This window comes from Heptranchias perlo, chromosome 28, assembly GCF_035084215.1.
Source record: "Heptranchias perlo isolate sHepPer1 chromosome 28, sHepPer1.hap1, whole genome shotgun sequence".
NCBI lineage: Eukaryota > Metazoa > Chordata > Chondrichthyes > Hexanchiformes > Hexanchidae > Heptranchias > Heptranchias perlo.
In genome coordinates, this window is record NC_090352.1 from 25,127,683 (window position 1) to 25,150,117 (window position 22,435).

Below are 22,435 nucleotides of genomic sequence, written 5' to 3' on the forward strand. Positions count from 1 at the left end.
ATCATGGGTGGCCAAGCAGAAACGCGTACTTTGTGACGTTGAGAGTTACTCCATTTTCCTCTGCCATGTCGGTCTTGCATTCCACCCATTTCCGAGGACGCAGATATAAAGAGAAAATGTTTGGTGAATTGTTGGATGAGAGACATTGGGGCTGGTGACAGCTTCCATTTGCCCAGTTCTACAATCAAGATCTAAAAATCGAATTAGGGCCAAGTAGATAAATTAGACAGTTTGCACAAGTTTAACAAATATTTGAAGTGCATAAATATCTCACCCAATTAGGCTGCCGCCTTACCATCCACCAAACCAGTTACATTTGTCTGACACAGAAGACAAATCCCAGAGACACATTAGAGTAATATTCTGATTTTGTGCTGTATGGAGCAATGGAGCTTTGTCCATTGGCTATGCATATCGGGAAATTCCAGGCAATTTTCCATCCAAAGACATGTCCACGATTCATCAATATGCTCAAACTCAGAATATCGACCCCTGACATCTACTCTTATCCAGACTTCCTCTCCTAGCACACAGATATCGAGGGAGTTAGTCACCTGTTGGGATGGGATGTTGGCAACATGAACTGAAACTCTACAACGCAGGTTCCATCCTGGAGCTGGCGGTGCTGAACACTGTTCAACTCATATGCAATGTAGGCTCTTCTAACATAGACCTGTACAAGAACAGTGGAATCATATGGTTATCTAAACATGTCATCAAACTCCCAATTGGTCAGTCATGGTGCTGAAGAGGCAACAGGGTCACTTTATGACAAATAAATGCACTTTTGTTTTTCCCAACTTTTCCCATTATCTAGTTCTGTTCATTTGCTTACATCGGGTAATCTAAACACATCCTAATCACAGCCACATCTTTTTCCCTAAAATAGTTTGATGGATTGTGCACTATAATCATGAAATAATGGCCTACATTCAAGATGCTGCACTTGACATGGTATTAAGACGACATTACTTTCCTCCAGTTGTCTTTCTCCCTCCATAGGGAATGTGTCTCTACCCAGACTCTGGCACAGATGTAAACAGGTTAGAAATCACCAATTACCCAGTAACCAATTTTAATGACTCCTCAGATATCAGGAGAACACAAATATCACCATTTATGCAACATCCACTTGGTTTTTCTCAGAATCTTTCTACTTTAAACTTAATGATATTCCTGACTGGAATACAACATGCTGGGCCATGGTGTGCAGCATACGGATATGTGGCTGAGTGTCACGATCTTTACTATGTCACTCGGAAAAGAGGAGAGTGGAGGGAGAGGAGGGAAAGGAAAAATCAGAAGACGAATCACTCCAGACTCCTTTATGGGCATTTGAGGCTCAACAATTGGCCTTAGTGCTTCTGGACTATGGAGGAGTAAATCAGCCTGTATGATGCTGAAAAAGATGCATATGTGGATGTCAGCTGAAAAAAGAATCAGGCACACCAGTGATCACACCAAGGTCAAATTGCCCATCCACACTCCATCTAAACTCACACCTGAAGAATGGCCATTCAGAGGGCTGCTAGCACCTTGAAAACCTCACACTAGCAGGGGTAAAGGCCTTCAGGAAGTAGAGGAGAAAATTGGAAGGGAAATGTTACATATAGCTTTGGATACTTTTCTTTTGGTGCAGCCAGTAGTGCAAAGGTAATCCCACAAAAAAACACAAATTGACCTTCCTTAACAAAATTCTCAAATATCCAGCTATATATGAAGCAACAGACACGAGACTGAAACAGAGGCACACCATCTGTTGGCGAACTGTGCAAGACTAACCTCTAATGCAGCCATTCTCACCACTTGGTTACTATGATAGAAGAAATTGGGAAGAACATCAAAGATGGAGGTCTCTGATAGGATGAGCTTCTGTGAACAGGAAAGTACACATAAAAAGGTGTCAATACGTCTTATTTATGCTGATTTGAGCCTCGCAACTCACTGTTTACTTAGTTTTAATATATCTGTACAATAACTTCAGATAAGAGACATGATATAGATATCAATCAAAATGTTTTTAAAATAAAGTTAATATCAGACATTAATAAAAATATCGGGTAAAGCTGACAAGATGGCACATTGTGTTGATGCTGCCCAGTATCACAGAGTTATAGGATGCAGGACTGATCCTGAGATTTTCCAATCTCTGAATTCCCTGCCTCAGACATGTTGTTCCGGAGAGTCAGGGAGGCACTGAGCAGAAGTCAGGCAACATCCCCAGCAGAAGAGAAGAATCAGATGGAGTTTGAACTTTACTATAGAGCAGCATTGACAGAGGCCTGAGAGCAGGTCTCCAAGCTATCTTTTTGGTTAGCAGTGGTATATGGATTTATCCACTCCTTGTTACTGTTCTTCAGCTCACCACTAGGAGGTGTGCAATGACACTCTAGTAATAACTTAGTCTTCAATCTACCATCCCTTTTTGTTGTTACATTTCTCCTCTCAGTTTTTCCCTGCTTCTCAAAGTTGCTGACTTGCGCTGCCGCACAGTGCCAGCAGCCCCACAATACATCATTCATATGGCCAATCTTCAAATGACAGCCGACCCAGAGAGTGTTCACATGCTATTTTACCATGGGAGGGGGAATCATCACAACTAAGCCTGATCCTATGCTGAACTGACTTTCATACATGGCAACTTTCTTGCAGGAGCAAGAGTGGAAACCCTAGCCCAGTCTTCCTCTCATTAGCGAAGGAAAAACTGAAGTCAATTGTAGCATCCTTGTCACCATTCCAGCTGAGATCAGCTGACAACACATGGCAGGTGTTAACCATGGCTCAGTGGTAGCACTCGCCTCAGAGTCAGAGGGTTGTGGGTTCAAGCCCCACTCGAGACTTGAGCACATAATGAAGGCTGACACTCCAGTGTAGTACTGGGGGAGTGCTGGACTGTATGGAGGTGCCATCCCTTGGATGAGACGTTAAACTGAGGCCCCGTCTGTCCTCTCAGGTGGACGTAAAAGATCCCATGGCACTTTTTGAAGAACAGCAGGGGAGTTCGCCTGGGGTCCTGACCAACATTTATACCTCAACCAACATCATTAAAACAGATTATCTGGTCATTTATTTCATTATTGTCTGTAGTACCTTGCTGTGCGCAAATTGGCTGCTATGTTTCCCAGTGACTACAGCCAATGAAGTTCTTTTTTGAAGTGTAAAGTGCTTTGGAACATTCTGAGGTCATAAAAGGTGTTATGTACACACAAGTTTCTTTTCAGGGTGTGAACCTGGTCCGTAAGGGTCAGCACCATACATATACTGGGTGGTGCACTTACCCACCGAGTCAGAGGGAAAGTGCCATTGCAGCTATTAAATAAAGATGGATTTCTTCACCCTATCATCACTCGAAATGATTTATGATTCACTCCATCTCACATAGTGCCTCAAGAGAGGAATTATTTTCAGTTTAAACATCAATTTTACGTTCCATCATACGGGAAAATTGTAACATGATAATTCCACTTGTAATTTAAGATTCAGGAGGCAATGTTCTTCTTTAAATGAAAAATGGGAGAATAACTTTTTTTTTCCATAATTAACAACCTAACAAAATTGCATCCTCATTTTCAAAGCAATACACTCAAAATGTTGTTACTGTCATTAATTCCAGAGAAAAACTGGTATTCTATCATATGTTAAAAGAGGAATTTAATTCAGTTATTTTTGCTTGAAAAAACCTAAATTATCTAGTAGTTCAAATTAAGCAATTTAAATAATATAGCACAGAAGGCATTTCTATAAAATTTCAATTCAAATTAACAAATAATTTGAATTTAAAAACTTCAAATTAAGAGTAGACTGTATGTACAAGGGGTACTGTACAAAACTACCATGTAGCTTTTTACAAAAATACCCACAAAACTAACTGAACACTGTTTGATTTGACATCAATGTTTCATTGAAGCATTCACTTTACTTAGCAAATAAACTAGTCAATCTCCCATGGCAGTGCATACAGGGAGACACCAAGTGAGGTGTTCAGGTGAAATGGGGTAAAAGGGTAGTCAAAAATTGGACCAAGGTGTCCAGACATAATTCAGTCCCTATTTTAAAGTTAAAAATTCTGTCTTTATCTTTATATATCCATTTTAAACCCTACGTCCACATTTATAATGGAAACGGCCTATGTAAACTTGTCACTGTAATTATACCCACCTAGCAACAATGCACCTGCAGCGCCTCCACTGGCCAGAGGATGTAATTACAGAATATATTTACACGTACAGTTCGATTACAAATACGGACATAGAAATTTATAATAATAGAAAAAGGTGACAGGATTTGCGGGCAGATGTAACATTTTTAATTTATTATAAATATAGATATAGATGGTACAATCATGGGGATCGGGCAGGAAAATGGAGTTGCGGTTGAAGATCAGCCATGATCTGATTGAACGACAGAGCAGGCTCGAGGAGCCGAACGGTTTACTTCTGCTCCTATTTCTTATGTTCTTACCTGAAGGTTCTCGATGCAGAACTGATGCCCGTACATATCAATGGCTGAGAGGAAGATGGACTCCACCTGGTTGTGACGGAGCTCATAAGAGGGCAAGTGTGATGCAATCAGAACCTGTGGAGAGAGGACCATAAGGACAGAGCAGTTTGATTAAACCAGTACATCTGATAGATAAAATCGACAGAACATTCTATTAAAGTCACACAGATTCAAAAGAACTAAAGTGATTTACTCATCTCGAACAGTAACTCTGCATTAGGCAATTAAAAGGGTGAAAATGGGCCCATTGAGCTCCAGAAAAATGGATATTCTACACTCTGTTTTAGGTGAGCAACAAGTGGCTATACTAAGTCTACTCAAATAATGTCATTACAAGATTACAATACTATTGTGACAAACAGTTGATAGAACATAAAAGAAGTGAGTGGGTGTTGGAGGAAACATTACCTTTGCTGAACAGTCCCAAAGACATTTAATCAAAGCCAACCATGGGGGGTACCCATCTCTTTCACTGACCCAAAACCAGGAGTGTGCAATTTCTGTAGGCAGAGACCTGTCTTTTCAGACAGGCCTCCTGGTTATTTCCCATTCCATTGCTGGGTAGACTGGAGCCCACACACTGATCTCCATCTCAGGGGGCTTACTCAGCTATGAACTTTCTTTTGGTGGAGGGATTTACTTATCTAGGCCCTTTGCTCTGGGATTCTCTCCCTAGACCTCTGTCTCTCCTCCTCCCTCTCCTCCTTTGAGACACTCCTTAAAACTTACCTCTTTAGTCACCCCTTCTAATATCTCATTCTTTGTCTCAGCATCTATTTTTGTCAGATTACGCCTCGGTGAATTGTCTTACGATGTTTTTCTACCTTAAAGGCACTATACAAATGAAAATTGTTGGTGTAGCAACCTGGAGATCGTGAGTTCAAATCCCAAGTTGTGAAATTGAACTCATTAAATTTGGTGATTTGTGGACAAACACCAGAAAGAAAGACCATAAAAATTGCCGGATTGTCATAAAACCCAACTGGTTCACTAATGTTGTTCAGGAAAGGGAATCTGCCACCCCTACCCAATCTGGCCTGGACGTAACTCTAATCCACATTACGTAGTTGACTTAATGCACTCGGAAATAGCCACTCAGTTGTGCAAACAATTGCTATTCAAGAAGAGGGCCCACCACCAACTTTTCAGGGCAACTACGGATGGGCAATACACGCGGCCTTGCTCGCATCGTCCACATCCTGAGAACAGATAAAACATTATCCCAATGATAAGACATTCCATTAAGCAGCAAATATTTTGTAATTCAAAAAAACCCACCAATTTTTCAGGGTTACTAATGAATTTACAAAAGCCATCGAGCTGCAAGTTAGGAAGTGATAAGTTAAAAGATTGTTTCTATGTGCTGAAGGTGTCATTGTGAAGGCTCACAGTAAGTGACCATCCACATCACAGCAAAACCAGAATCAAACACTGATTGTCACTGGGAGTGTAATGAAGGCTATCCTCAGTGGAGTTACCAAATCCCAGGTGAATCCCTTAACTCCAAGTTCCACTGAAAGGTGTTAACACGAACTGTACGGGCTTGCACCACATGCTCTTGAGAATCAGCACTCTGTTAAATTCCAATCCTGTAAGATTTCTTTTTTTCTTCAAAACATCTGAAAATTCACAGTAATTAAAATGAGAAATATTATGGGTGACACAATGGCTCAGTTTACCACCATGCTTACTAATTCTGCCCCAAGATTGGTGGGACGTGCATCATGGCTCGTGGTCTGCCACAGAAAGTCCCAATCTGAGCCACATCATGGGTTTTTTGCTCACTGACCATGAATGGGTGGAAACGGAGCGCCCTGAGAAAACTGCATGCACTGCAATCAGAGGGACAATCACTCTCAGGTTGCTCTTACACGTCTGGTTTCAGAATGACAATAGAGGCATGGAAGGAGGGCGCCCACATGCCCTCTCAATGAAAATAATTCCTAGAGTAGGGAGACTAAAGCGAGGGGAACAGGGAAACATGCCATCTTTCAAAAAAGTTAATATTTTCAGTTGGTGAATATGAGTGGTTTCTTTCTCCTAATGCAGCAGTCCTCATTTAATAAGTATGTTTAAAAGCCAGGGGTTCACTTTTTTTAAATGAATATGATTAAGTTTCAATATAAACAAGATTTAAATTTGCTTAAGAGATGAAAAATGAGCCTTCCTCCCAATTGCCCAGCAAGCTTATCCAGTGAATATTTGAGCCATACACACCAAAGGCCCTAGGTTTCATCCCCGTCTGGGTTGAGTGAGCTAATCTCAGTAGAGGTAGTAATATGGGGCGCTACCATTGGCCCCATTACCCCTGGTTTAGGGAAAGGAAAGTTTGTCAGGGCTCCTGCGCCACTACATTATACCTTTTGTAGGGTATTCCAGTGAAGTTGAGCTTTGAATATTCTATGGGTTACTGATGTAGCCTTTGCCCTCCCCATAATTTACTAAAAAAAAAATTTTTTTTTTAAAAATCAAGAAAGCAATTTATGACTGAACTTCCATTTTCACTTTAAAACCATGCAATAACATGCCCAGCAGGTATTAAAGACAACAAGCTTACTTCGACAGCACTCTCCAGCCCCATGACCATCATGGGAATACCATCACTTCCAAGTTCCCCTCCAAGTCACACACCACCTTGACTTGGATACATATCGCTGTTCTTTCAACGCCACTTGGTCCCTGATCTTTACCTGCCGAGCTCGGAGAGCCACTTTAGCATTGGTAGTCTTGCTGAGCTGTGTCAACTCAGTTAGAATGGTGATCAGCTCATCTGTCAGGGTCGGATCCCGTCCACACAACTGGTCCTGAAAGAAAGATGTGCACAAAAATCACATTAGAAAATTCAAATCCTTTTTTTTCAAAAATGTAATACTTTCAATTTTTTTTAAAAAGATTTAACAGAGAAATAACTGCAATACCATTGGTCAAACTGACATTTTAATAAAAATTAAAGAAGAGTTAATTGTTAATTCAGATGTGTAAATCATTGCCTCTTACATGCTTTAACCCTCCGCCCCTAAAATAAAAGCTTCCATTCAGACATCAAAATAACACAAGAATTATTGGGTTGTGCTGCATTATAATTATAATTTTCCTTTAGTACGACTGCAGAAGCACTTGGCCCATTATTACGCTTTTATTTAAAACACGATTAGTCTGTATTCTCAGCAGGGACAGTAAAGGACAGGGTGATGGTCAGGAGGGCAAATGTATGGCTGGGGGTGTCTGCCAGTGTGCCACCCACTGAAGCAATTAGTTTGAATAGTCTGAAAAATTAGCACTCAGAACACAGCAGAACAGAATGGGTTGCAAAGAGGTAACATATTAACATGAGAGCTATATTTTATCATCTCTGGCTCCAGATTTCCATTTAACTCTTTAAATGCTGCTATGGCACTTCTGCATTGAAATGAAACTACTTTTTAAAAAAAAATCTCCACAGAACACTGTATATTAAGCAAGATTCTGTGGTTCTATACATTTGTTGAATCCTACTACTTACTGAATCCTAGCTCCTTTTAAAATTTGCTTTCTCTGCCTTTTTAAGTTGATTTTGGCCCCTTACCCCTGTTCCCCATCCAGGAGGACAGGCAAATGGTCTGCTCCCAAGCCTCTGAGAATCACTCTGCAACCAATGGCATGAGACTGGTGTGGATACCTCATCTTGAGAGAGCAGTAATTCATTGCATGAAAAAATTACGGAATAACGCTCCTACCAAAGCGCCAACCCCATCGACCACTGCGCCACCCTTTATACCATTTAATATTAGAAACATTAACCCGAGCTTCCTCCAGTGATTCAGGTGACTACGGCAGAGTGTGGCTGATTAAGGTAGACGGGCCATGAAGGCCCAGGTTCAATGTCCAGTTTGTGTGGAGTTAGCTGATGTTGGCTGTAAAGACATGACAACTTTGTAACAATGATTTAGTCGAAATGAGGCATATTTTAATACCTTTCAGCACTCTGAGTTGGTGAAAGTAGGAACTTTGTCACGACAAATGGTTAAACCACCATAAAAGCATTTTTAGGAAAAGAACAGTGGATGCCATTTAACAGCATACCTCGAAATGTCATGCAAATAACTGGGCCGATCTATTAAATGAACAAGATGATGGAGCTAGTCAGTACTGGTACATGTTAACAGTACAAACACCAATTAGTTTACCACTCCAGTCTGCCTGCTGGCTAAGGGAAAACACATTAAGCTCAGACATATTTTGTTCGAAAGGGAAGAGGGAAAAAAATGCAATTTCATTTTTTTTTAAAAAAAACTTCCTGATTGCACTGTGACATGGCTGGATTCTATGGCATGCCAACATGCAAATTAAACCAGCACTGATGGGAAATAATACTTGCATTTACATAGCACCTTTCAACTAACCAGCATATAACTGATGGCCTTGCCAAAATTTGAATCTACGAGGGAATGGGGGAAGGAATAATGGGTATGACTTGTGTGTCCCAACACTCAGCAAGGAATCAATGTTTAAGTTCAAAGGTCCAAAATATTTAATTGCATGATGGGCAAAATGGACCCATTTCACCTGTGATTGAAGATCTAAAACTCATTAAGAGAGTGTTGGAAAATGTTAAGGAACCATTGTCTTTTGAATCATTATATATCAAATGTAACATTCTTGATTCATGGAGATAATGTTATGACTGAGAACAGATAGCAACTTGCGAAAAAAAAAGTGACACGGAATCATCCCTTATATATAAACTTATGGGTAGATAGACTCAACCTGAGCTCCCACCAGGGAGCCTCACTTAAAGGGATCGAAGGGCAGAGAAAGGGCTACAACAGCGTTGTGCCGATTCCCTCATCCCTGCTCTCTTCAAGTGCAGCTCTCCCAGCTCTCTTGAATTTACTAATTAATCCTTTCCTTGTTTTGAAAATTCAAATATTTGTACATTTTTGTTAATGCATATATATTTTTTAAAAATATTATAATATATACTGGGCAAATAATGGAGTCGATGGGGCCTTGACAAAATCGGAAAAGTCACAGTGACCAAAATCATCCGGCTCCTTCTTACAACTTTTAACAAAGAAAGAAAAAAATCAAACTTTAATTATTTTCCAGGAGCTCAGAAAACTGAGCTTTTATCATCTGTGTGCAAGTTTCCTTTTTTAAAAAAATGCCAGCAGTGGTGTCTGGTGCAGTCTGCCCTCGCACAATGTCAGTGAACAAAGCCGTCTCCCACTCTTTGAAAAGGACTAGCACCTCCATGACACCCCCATGTAATTACACACTTCAATGACTGGACTCTGAAGAAAATTGAAGGCCTGCAAAAAGAACAGCTGCCGTTTCGCTCTCCATCACCACGGCGTGATTACATGAGAAATGAACAGCCCGGCTCAAAGCTACTTCAGAAATCTCAAAGGAAATACTGCTTTGTGTTAGAATAATGAGATTCTTATGGCCAAGCATTACTTAAAATCACATGAAATACTATATAGACCTATCGTTCGAGATTAGCACATTGGAAGCTGGAATTTGTGGGCATAACAGAGCTTAACTTACAATAAGCATTGTAACTAGAAGGTTCTTCCTGGTGACTTGGGCGTGGGAGAAGATGTAGTTCAAGACTGTAGCCATGTCTCCTTTATGGTCTTCTCGAAGGGTAAAGACACATTTGTCATAATGGCCTGCAGTTTGAAAAAGATATTAAAGATAAATATCACTCTACTATAGCTGGCATGAAGGGTATCTTTTCAGCCTCAAAATCTTTTCTGAGAAATCTTTTGAACTTTCTTCCTGCTCTCTTATTTCACTTACAGTCAAACCTCGAAGAAGAATTCTGATACGAATACCCTGTTAATATGAACTCAATTCATCAGACCCCAAAAAAGTCCCACTATATTTAAAAGCATTGCATTATAACAATATATATATATTTTTAGGTTGCTTCATGCAGATTTTCCACTATCAAAATATAGTTTTGATGCATAATTCGCAAATTTCATTCAGACTATTCAAATGAAAGTCCAGAACTGCCAATCAACTTTTGCAAAACAAAAACCCAACCATTCAATATATAGTTAAAAATCCAATTTAAATGCATTGCCCTAAAATATAAACACATACGGTGAAAGCATTTTATGGTTCATTGAGGATTAAATAGACTTGCATTTATATAGTGTCTTATCGTGTCTCAAAGCACTTCACATACAATTAATTGCTTTTTGAAGTGTAGCAACTGTTGCTATGTAAGCAAAAACATGGCAGCCATTTTGCATACAGCAAGAGCCTATAAAGATCAATGATGAATGACCAGTTAATCTGGTTTTTGGTTGCAATGTTTGAGGGAGAAATATTGGCCAACACAGTGGGATAACTCTGATCTTCAAACAATGCCCTGGGTTGTTGTTGCCCACCTCACCCATTCGAACAAACATAGTTTAACATCTCTAATAATACAGCACCACTTCAGTGCTGCACCAGAATGCCAGTCTAGATTAGAATCATAGAAAGTTATGGCACAGGAGGAGGCCATTCGGCCCATCGTGTCCGTGCCGGCCGAAAAAGAGCAATCCCACTTAATCCCACTTTCCAGCACTTGGTCCGTAGCCCTGTAGGTTACGGCACTTTATGTGCACATTCAAGTACTTTTTAAAATGAGTTGAGGGTTTCTGCCTCTACCACCCTTTCAGGCAGTGAGTGCCAGACCCCCACCACATTCCAAAAATTTCTCCTCAGCTCCCCTCTAATCCTTCTACCAATTAGTTTAAATCTATGCTCCCTGGTCACTGACCCCTCTGCTAACGGAAATAGGTCCTCCCTATCCACTACCGTCGTAATTTTATATACCTCAATTAAATCTCCCCTCAGCCTCCTTTGTTCCAAAGAAATCAAACCCAGCCTATCCAATCTTTTCTGATAGCTAAAATTCTCCAGCCCTGGCAACATAGTCGTAAATCTCCTCTGTACCCTCTCTAGTGCAATCACATCTTTCCTGGTAATGTGGTGACCAGAACTGTACGCAGTACTCAAGCTGTGGCCTAACCAATGTTCTTTCCCTGGTTTGGGGCTTGAACCCGGAGGTGAGAACTACCAACCAAGCCTGACACAATTACACATGTCAAATTAAGTTTCTATGTGATTTTAGCCTTCATTGCGGTGCGGATATTCTCTCCAGGATATTCCAATTTGGCATTGAAAACTAGAATAATGAAGAAAGACAATTTATTTAATATAAATTATATTGATAGTTCGATGATGCAGATTTCTTTAATGTTCCATCAAATTATGTCACATTATATGTACTTATGTTGTAAGATTATTCTGGCAGCACCCAGGGAGAGAAGCAATGTCAAATTGTTTTCCTGAAAACATTAATTACAATTGCAAATTATATGCAACTTGGAGTTTTCAAAATTCTGCAACCCCATCTGGATCACAATAAATACCACTCTCCAGCCAAATGATTATGAATGTGCTCAAAGCTACCGTTTGTTCCGTCAATAAGTGCAGAGTAATACAATGGCATTTTAAAGAATAGATAACTTTTGAAAGCTGTGCATGTATGTATAAGAGTATAAAAGGGAAACTGATTGAGATGTGACAAAACAGGAAACATTTGCTTGGGTGCTCAGGCTATTATATTACCTCACTTCTAGGCCACAACCTCTTCTTCACTCTGTTACAATCTACCCTCCTTTCTCTATTTTATCATTACTACTATAGCCATTGTTCCTTTGAACTAGTCTTTCTATATTTCTTAATGCTAAAGGGGATCAAGGAATATGGGGAAAAAGCAGGAACAGGGTACTGAGTTAGACTATCAGCCATGATCATTTTGAATGGCGGAGCAGGCCCGAAGGGCCGAATGGCCTACTCTTGCTCCTATTTTCTACGTTTCTATGTTCCTACTCAGCTCCAAATATGGTGCCCGTACCTGTTCCTCCTCGGTATGTGCCTACGGACTTGAAATCAAACTCATGATATAGTCTCCTACTCTAACTCATTCTCTCTCAGGACCTCAAACCTCAAACTCTTTACCTCCAATAGTCTTTCCTTCCTCCTATAATCTCGATGCTTTTAAAACCAGGTGTGGTGATGCCTAACTACTTCCTGAACTACTTCACTTCTTTACTCTCTTCAACTTAAGTGGTGGCCTGCAGTTCTCAATATTTTTTTTAAAAATGATTACTGCTTCCCAATTGACCTTATTTTTCAACCTCAAAAGGTGTCTTGTACTATGAGCCTTGGCCTTTCACCTTAATTTTTTTTTAATCCAGTTTTTTCAGTACTGTAAGCGTTGAGTGAAATTGTGAGCAACTCTTCTGAGCAAGATGATTGGTCAGTGGGACCCACATGGTATTATTGGTCAAGTGGCTATTACAGACCTATCAGCTGAGAGAACCTCAACAAAGCAAAGAAGGAAAATCAACCGTACTTGCACCTGCTCCCAGACCAACTCTGGACCCATCCTCTGGACCAGGGTTGCAGGTCTGCAGGTTGCAGGGCTACCAGCCTCTTGCTCCATGCCTTCCCACTATCAGATCTCAGTCTGAACATTATGCTTCCCCAGTCTCAATACCTATGCGCCACTCGGTAGATCTATGCCCATCTCTGCTCTATTCAAATCATTAAAATTACTTGAAATAACAAGAAGACACCTCACATCTGATGTAACAAAATAGTCTACAGTAAGCTGTATTTTAATTTTTGCTGGTTTCTGCTGGGTCAAAAGAAGTCAAGATACAATGATTCATGATTACAGGAAAATTGTATCGTGTGACAAACCATGTATTATTCTGCTACTAAGGTGAACCTGCATTTAAGTGGCATGTTCTCAAGACCACAAAGTTTAATTTCTGTGAGGGATGTTCTCAGACTGACAGATGCTTTTAAGTGCCTTACACCAGGTCCAAAGAAATAACAGCAGAGAATGACCACCTTTTGCTCTCCTTCTAAAATACTTCTGCTACTTTGAAGTGTGACAGGACACTTTTGAAACAGATAGATAGATAAGATAGCTGGATAGACAGAGACAAACAGGCAAATAAGAGTTGACAATTTTGTTAGTAGAGGATGTGTTTTCACAGTGCCATGTTTAGTCATGTGTACAGCTAAGAAGCAGATCTGTAAATCTTACTGATGACAAGATTTGGAATTTTTAAAAATATTGTCAAAATGACTGCTGTGCTTGCTCTCCAACCAAAGGGAAGAGATTCAAAGGAGAAGGTGACTGCTGTAAAGAAATACCTGGCATGACCTTTCACCAACAGTTCTACTGATATGGCCTCCATCACTACTATCCGAACCAATGGTGAATATTTGGGCAACCAGTAAATCAATAGATGAAACTGCAGGGACCTAATGTAAGTTGGCTAAACTGGGCATTCAAGACTGAAAATATGACAACTACCATCAACTCGTGGAACACCAGAACTGTTTAGTTTCCAATATTTATGAAACTAATGTCTTAGGAATGTTTGTCATTGACAGAACAGGAATGGCCATTCGGTCCATCATGTCTGCCAGTGTTTTCTCCACTCAAATACCTAGTTTAATCCCACCATGCCTGTTAATATTCTTTTTTTAAAAAAACTCTCATCTACAAGAGAACCAGATAACTGAATCTCTTTGCAGTCTGGAGAATTAGCTCCCTTCTCTGGAATGTGTCATTGCTTTTTAAAATTTCTGTATTTTTAACGATGCGTGTGCTCAAAGTGAGAGATGTTAGCTTTGGGGAATAGAACAGTTTCAATGTCCAAAAGCATCCCCAAATAAGACTTCCAGTATCATATGTATCTTAACTCCAGATTCAGATGCCTTTCCCCACCTCCATATAGTGTAAATATTTCTATTTCCCTCATCAGCAGTCCTTGTGTCATTCCGGGGTAAGACTACCAATTTGTGGCAAATTCTGGGCAGTTTCGCATGAAACACTTGTTCCCACTAAGATGTGGTTTGAAATTACCAACATTTATTTAACATATGCAATGATTCTGTGACCCTGTGCTAACAGTAGGAGAGTTGTGCTCACAGGTAGCGCAGGTTGGAGGTAGGGCTACGCGCTTTCTGCGAGTATAGATCGTCGCGGGAGCATTGAATCACCCTAAACTTCAGTCTTAGCTTAATCTCAGACTGGGAGTTTGGTACATTTTCCATCTCGAGGAAGGGGAAAGTTCAACAAAATAATTGCCTTTTTTCTTTTAAGAATAGCTCTTTGAAATACACAGTAGAACTCCTTTTACTTGGCCTTGGAGCTTTCCGAGTCCAGAACAGGTAGATGTCTAATATTGTGGGCAGCATTGAATGACTGCACGATTATTCAGTCATATCTTCTGAAGACGTGCTTGGGGACTGACTCAGCTCCTTCCCACAGGACTCAGTATATAAGTGCACTACCTCACATGCTATTTAGTCAGAAAGACTAAGAAAATCCAATGACCAAACCAAAGGTCTGTGTGGATCTAGGTAATCTCAGTGATGGCACCAATGGAACGCAATTGGTCTCAGGGGGTGAGGACACCTGCACCTGATTGCAATCCATTGCTAGATTTTTAAAAAGTGTGGCCATCAGTGAGGACAAGATCAGACCCAGCTGTGCTGTCCTCCACAGCTGAACAACCGACCAACACTCAAGTATGAAGAATATCTATTTGGGTAATGCACCAGAGAGCTTTTGGCAAAGAAGGAGCTGTGGCCTAGCAAGGATAAGTGCCTTTAGGTCAAGATTGGAGAAAAGGAAAGACAATTGTAAATATAAATTTTTCGAGAAACCTTTGGAAGACCCAGCGGAATACTATGTCAACTGGAAGGTCCAGCATCCTTTGCCTTTATGAAGGACAGTCAAAGGATGACCTTTTAATAGCTCCTTGATTGTTTAAACCTGGTGATTGCCTCTTTAAACTTCTCAAAGAGCAATTTTCATACAGAAGGCTAAATTCAGTTCTAAGCTGGTATCGACAAAATGCTGAGCCAACATACTTCTGTAGCACTCTGGCTTTGTGAAAACTCTGTATTCCTGAATTATAGGAATTTTACAACGCTGGAGTCGGTCCAGCTGCTGGGGCTTGCAAAGCAATCACAACATCCCTCAAATGATCCAACTAATGAAACACAAAATCTGTCTAACACAACTGGTAGACTGCAATTGAGGTCTACACCACATCACCTGAAAGCACAGCCTGAATGACAACTAGCTGTCTGAAATTCTGGTTTGAGAGAAGTGAGTTTTGCAGATCTTGCTAATCATCATGGTGTGACTTTGTGGAATATCATTCAGACAGCTGAAGGAATAGTGAAAATGACTTAAAAAGAAATATTTTGTACATCAAATAGTACAAGAATGAAATGCAATGGAGGGCACCTTGTTGGGGCATTAAATGTTGATCTATCTCTTTCCCCTGATAACAGATGTACAACAATTTACCCCCCCCACCCCCCCCCCCCCTTGAAATGCATCATAGATGGAACTTCCTAATATAGTTGAGAATTTTGGTGTCTTGATACAGAGAGCTTGGGTTCACCACAGGTGATGCAGGGTAGGATTGCAACCAGTTGTTATGCTGGGAATGACCATAATCTGTTGTTCTGCAACCTTTTTGATCAACTGAATTGAAAATCAGTATCACGGAGTCTGAGGTGGTAATCGGCATTGGCATCATTTTTTATATAATGCACATATGTATGTAAAATACCTTTCAACGTGCATCTTGATTTTGGGGCCATTTTTCATAGTAATATCGGCAACAGAAAAGATTAAAGTAGCCGTAAATCACTGATGATAATGGTAATTGTAATGAAGTTTTAACCACCCCCCCTCCCCCCCACGAAAAACGTGAAACCTGACTCCAACACGCCTACGTCCGATTTAACCACGTCGGGTTTGGGGGCACCTTCCTGGTATTTCCTGGCTGCTGAAACGCTTCATTCAGCACTATTTAGTGCACCTAAATTGTGATGCCCATGTTACACTAACCACAGGAACTGCAGCTTTCTCTGAAACTCAAAGAACTAACATGTAGAATCAGACATATATACAGAACTTCAAGGCACTATGCATGATGTATGTGCCTGCTCATGCATGGTGATCATCAGAACACCCAATTCCTTCCTACCGGATGCTTATCTTCTTTCCCAGTACTTCCCCCTCCCCCTACCCCTACCAGTCAAGGAATGTATCCACTGATACAGAAGCTGTAGGGGGAGGGGAGAAGGCAGCAAGGGGAGTTGGATCATAATGAGCCCACTGACAGCTTATACTGCCATACATCCAAATAGACATTGGAATGAAATCCACTCCGAGACATGTCTCACTTACGCTGGTACCAATTCATTACACACACACTAGCTTATTTATAGTGGCAAACAGAGGTGAGATTTTGATTAATTTCAGAATGAATCCAAAGACTGCTTGCTAATGTAAAAGTGGCATATGGTGGGACCGCACATCCAGCTACCTTTGGTTTTATTCAATTGTTAACCTTACAGACACAATGTCCATTGGCTTTTCTCTCTCCTCCAAGGGATGAAGATCTCATCTCTCTCTGCTGGCTCTGTATGAAATTTGGGCAGTCTCAACCCTATTCCCAGTGCACATAAGGCCACAGCACAAAACAATTGACTATTTTGATACTAATCAGAATAAGCTTACGAAACATACAACCTATAACTTGGAAGGGTTTTAAGTGTAAAATTTAACTGCTTTCCACTTTTTCTGTCATTTTGCAGTAGAAGTACATAGGAACGAGTGTTGGCCATTCAGCCCCTCGAGCCTGTTCCGCCATTCAATTAGATCATGGCTAATGTCTACCTCAATTCCATTTACCCACCTTTGATCCATATCCCTCAATACCCTTAACCAGATTTCCACTACCTTTTGTGTGAAAAAATGCTTCCTGATTTTACTCCTGAATGGCCTATCTCTAATTTTAAGATTAAGCCCTCTTGTTTTGAATTCCTCCACTAGCTTCTCTGTATCTACCCTATGGAATGCTTTTAAATACCTCAATTAGATCACCCCTCAATCTTCTAAACTCAAGGGAATATAATCCAAGTTTATGCAACCTTTCCTCATAATTTAACCCTTTAAGCCCCAGTATCATTCTGGTGAATCGGCACTGTACCCTCTCCAAGGCCAATATATCCTTCCTAGGATGCGGTGCCCACAACTGAACACAGTAGTCCAGATGGGGTCTGATTTAGGATAGACCACTCTCGCTTTCAATTTGTGCCCAGAGCTATTCCTGCATTATATAAACCAGGGAAACAAATATGGGAAAAGAGTCAGACACAAGCAACCCGCTACTGAAAAATCCAGAAAATGTGTAATTCCTTCAAGTAATTATGACACTTAACTGACCAGAAAGATATAAATTTCCTTACTTTATTTGCCCTTTCCAAATTTCTCCCCAACACTCCTCGTCCGAAGATGTCAACTCCCCTACTGGGGTATGGGTCTACGGACAGCATTCGCTCCCTACCACTTCATCCAAGTGGCCATTATTCACCTACGAGTCTTGACAACGATTGTCAGCTTTCTGACCCCAGTGGATATCATAGCTGAGCCCTATCCTGTCCTTATTAGATGTCCACGTGTGTGTTCTTCCAGTAGGGATCACTCGATAGTAATCAGCAGCGGAGGCGCTATCCTTACCTTGTCACGCTGCAGCCAATTATAGCTCATTACCACTGGCCTAGCTGCGGTCAGCTAATTTAACACAGATGGGAATCAAATCTGGATCCTTCCTTAATTCTATATTGTGCTTTAATTATACAATGTCACATCATTCCCACTGGTTCTTGCTGCTGAGAAACAAGATATTCCAGTAATTTGTTTTAATACAATGGACAGCTGCCTATCCTGACCAAACAATACACCGCTGCCATCTTGTGGTAAGTCAATAGTGATGCAAAATCCACCACAACACACTACTCTATCATCCAAGCCTATAATTTGTACTACTGGAAATTCACATTTTTGCAAGCAAAAAACAGCTTTGAATTGATAGGAGTAGATCGTAAACCCTATTTTAACAACGTCACTGCACAGATTTTGTTTTGCTACACCAATCAGGTGGTGCAAGCTCACCACTGATCAAAAACAGTCACCTCTAAATCTCCTTTCTTCTGCTGGCATTAAAGCCCTTATCTGAATGTAAAAATACTTTTCACCAGTCATATATACACGTTCAGGAGTTGGTGCTCCCGAATGCTGCAAAAAGAAAATCATTGACACTGATCCCACAGTACTCTGGCCATTCTGACCCAGCTCCGAAGCACTGGCTGGCTTATATCAGAAATGGAAACACACCAGCTCACACATTCTGCTTTCACCTCTGGATCCTCAGTTCAGCTACAGCCCAGAATAATGTGCCGAAGATTGCCTTTCTCTACTGGCTCTAAGAGGTCTGCAAGAAATAACTTTGGGCAGTAACAGCTCATTCCTAGCAGACACCAGTCCACATTCCAAAGCTGCTGACTATTTGGAACAAGCCTGGAAATCTCACTTAGAGAGACTATAAGGATGGGTGTTGTGGGAAATGGAAATTTCCTACTGGTTACGGAGCTCTTATAAAGTTGGAGTTATGGCATGTTGTTTAGACAGAAGAGAGGAAGCTTTAGTCTGCATCTGGCCTTGCTGTACCTCAATATTGACACTGGGCAAGAAACAAACATGTTCAAATCCTCAGCGCGACATCCTTAAACTTGGTGAGCAAAAATAATTCACTAAACAAAACATAATTTTCAAATTGTAGCTCTTATGTAGGGTGAATTTGGGGAGGAGGAGGGTCAAAACTCACATGGTTTGCTAGCCATCAGTTGATGAAGACGACATAGAATTAAGGCAGCTTGTGACAAAAAGGAAGAGCACTCACTTTTAAGACGTACTAAATGAAAATGAAAAGCATCGCTGTGTTTGTATTTCTGAGTGTTGCGAATGAGTTAGATAAAGCAGGACGAACCTTGCTGGAATTCTATCTCCACCTTCAGATACTGTCTGAGGAGATCCATGACAACAGCTTTCATGTGGCCCCGGATTCCACTCCGATACCTGAAAAACCAGAGTTGAGAAGTTCAGTTCATTGTTACAAACAGCCTGGAGTTATTATTGTAAAGGGTGCTGTATCTTTGGGGGCTTGGGACAGATTCAAGTCCTCGAACAGCCTGCTTCAAAAACACAGCTCAATTTCTAATTATTACTAATTACTAATGATCAATCTTGTACTGTTGATTTTTATGGGTTTTGAGTTTTTTTTCTTAGTTTGTATAAAATGATTTTGCTGTTGATGGGATTGTTTAAGTAATGACATTACATCATTATTTGGGTTGTTCTACAGTCATTCCTTTACTAACTTGTCCAAACTTTGCTAATAGTCTTAATTGGCACTACAAAAAGGATGATACAATGGCTTAGGAGAGCTGGGTTTGATTGGCATTGAACACATGTACACTCATACAATCTGGCCAATACATTTCAACCAGTCAGCATAGTTTCTATCCTGTGACAGACAATAGTTTGAACCAAGTTCACTGGATCAGCTGGGTCTGACCTGGTCACTAATGGTCCTTTTTTTTTTTCAAAAAGCCGAAAGGCGGTCGGTCTCCATTAGCCAAAAATAAGCTCAGTTTCGTACCTGCAGTCTTCACATCCTAAAACATGGGAGTCGCTTTATCTACCTCAGGATGAAAAGCTCAGTAAACTGCCACTTTTGGAACCCAAGATCTTCTGGCCATGTGTCTGATGCTCAGATCCCTGGCTACCCAACCATCTTTTAGGCAGCACCATGGAGCGATACCATCAGGGCAACATCGAGCAAGGCCCTTAAGATATCTGGGGTCACTCAACCAAATCTCAGAGAGCGCAAAAAGAGGAGAAAACACATCAACATTTTTAAAAAGTGACGTACGATAATTAATCTGTGTGTTGTAAACCTGACAAGTAACATTTGTGGCACTAAGTACTTTTACTAATTGAAGTCAGTGGGCCAACGTGCAAAATGTTTTGGTTGGTCCTAAGAAACCATATCAAACTTTATCGTCTTCATTATTTTCGTGTCTGTTCCACAATTACATTCGGTCATTTCAACGGCAGCAAATGATTTCGAGCTATTTTCAAAAATGCTTTGACAACAGTTTCTATTCAGCAACATTACCACAATAATCAAGCCATTAACATGTAGGGCTGACTCACTTTTTTTTAAAAGCATGAATACATAAATACTAAATACAGAAACTCTATTAGAACCAAAGGTTAAGCATTTTCATTCATTTAATATTCAAATGTCTTCATGAAAAGATGCAAATTATTATATTATTAGACACATTTGAAAGTCACCAACACATACAAGCAAAGACACTGCAAGGTGATTTTTGCAATGCATATATATGAGCCAAGGCAGGCCAGGAAGTCTTTAATAAACTTGCAGAATGGGCGTGTAATTGGCAAATGAATTTCAATATAGTTAAGTGTGAGGTGGTACATTTTGGTAGGAAGGATAAGGAGACCACATACTCCTTGGAAAATAAGAGTCTAAACAGGGTAGAGGAGCAGAGGAATCTAGGAGTACAGATACACAAATCACAAAGTAGCGACGCGGGTTAATAAGGCCATATAAAAAGCTAACAAAGCACAGGGGTTCATTTCTAGAGGGATGGAATTGAAAAACAGGGAAGTTATGTTAAACATGTATAGAACCTTGGTTAAAACACATTTGAAGTACTGTGCAGAGTTCTGGTCTCCATATTATGAAAAGGATATAGCAGCACTGGAAAAGGTACAAAAAAGATTTACTAGGATGATACCAAAACTGAGAGGTTATGCCTATCAGGAAAGATTGAACAGGCTGGAAAAGAGAAGACTGAGGGGTGACCTGATAGAGGTCTTTAAGATTATGAAAGGGTTTGATAAGTTAGACATGGAGAAGATGTTTCCACTTGCAGTGGAGACCAGAGCCAGGAGTCATAAATATAAGATAGTCACTAATAAATCCAATAAGGAATTCGGGAGAAACATCTTTACCCAGTTTAGCATGTGGAACTCGCCACCTACCACAAGGAGTAGTTGAGGCGATTGGCATTGATGCATTTAAGGGGAAGCTACATAAATATATGAGGGAGAAAGGAATAGAAGGATATGTTGATGGGGTTAGATGAAGTAGGTAGGGAGTAGGCTCGTGTGGAGCATAAACACTGGCATGGACCAGTTGGGCCGAATGGCCTGTTTCTGTGCCATACATTCTGTGTAATATTAACCTCATCACAATTTCAATTGATAAATAATAATCACAAAATAACATGAAAAAGATTCTGTGCAACCTTGAATCTAGACAAAAGCTCTGACTGAACAATTCCAATTATTTCATGATTTCTAAAGACTGGTCAGAATACAAGCCAGCCTTGATCAATTAATGTATCTGGTACTGGAGGGTACAGGTTCCACTGGTCGGCATGAATGCTACTGAATTTTGCTGACTCTCTCCCACCGATCCCAGAATTGTTCTGGGTCAGTAAGAAGAATATTAGGAGTGGTTCAAATTTGCCCCTTCCCCACAAATCTAGATTTATCTGAAATCAAATTCTGAATAACAGATCAGAGCACAAATGGGGAAAACATCCCTAGATTACCAGACACACAACACCCACTGAACTACTGGGGACCAAGGATCCCAGACAGTAACGTAGCCAGGAAATGGATATGAAAATGTTGTTTTTAAATGGCATTGTATTTTTTTTTCCCTCTTCTCCCATTATTTCTCTGGTGTTCTTGAGACACAGAATATCCCCAGCTGAGGAGGCAGGTGACCTGTCTCCAGAACTCAGCTTACGCAGCTATATGATTGGCTGCTAGAAGATGCGTAAAAGTCTCTTCACTTTTCCTATCACTATCCGTCAGCCGGTAAGGAGAGTGGAAAAAGCAAAGAAGAAATTACAGCTGTGAACTTGAATTGCGCTGCGCTTTGACGCTCTCTAG

General features: G+C 40.5%; 1 protein-coding gene across 2 annotated transcripts in view; it reads right to left on the minus strand.

Annotated features, from left to right (window-relative positions):
• acaca (acetyl-CoA carboxylase alpha) overlaps nucleotides 1-22,435 on the minus strand; it is a 206,279-nt gene that overhangs the window by 135,167 nt on the left and 48,677 nt on the right. For both annotated transcript variants that reach the window (XM_068008235.1, XM_068008234.1), the window contains exons 23-28: nucleotides 19,428-19,516; nucleotides 10,030-10,154; nucleotides 7,191-7,304; nucleotides 4,462-4,575; nucleotides 1,783-1,872; nucleotides 555-673 (exon numbers count right to left, since the gene is read on the minus strand). In XM_068008235.1, coding sequence (XP_067864336.1) covers nucleotides 555-673; nucleotides 1,783-1,872; nucleotides 4,462-4,575; nucleotides 7,191-7,304; nucleotides 10,030-10,154; nucleotides 19,428-19,516 — 651 coding nt within the window. The remainder of the gene's footprint in view (nucleotides 1-554; nucleotides 674-1,782; nucleotides 1,873-4,461; nucleotides 4,576-7,190; nucleotides 7,305-10,029; nucleotides 10,155-19,427; nucleotides 19,517-22,435) is intronic.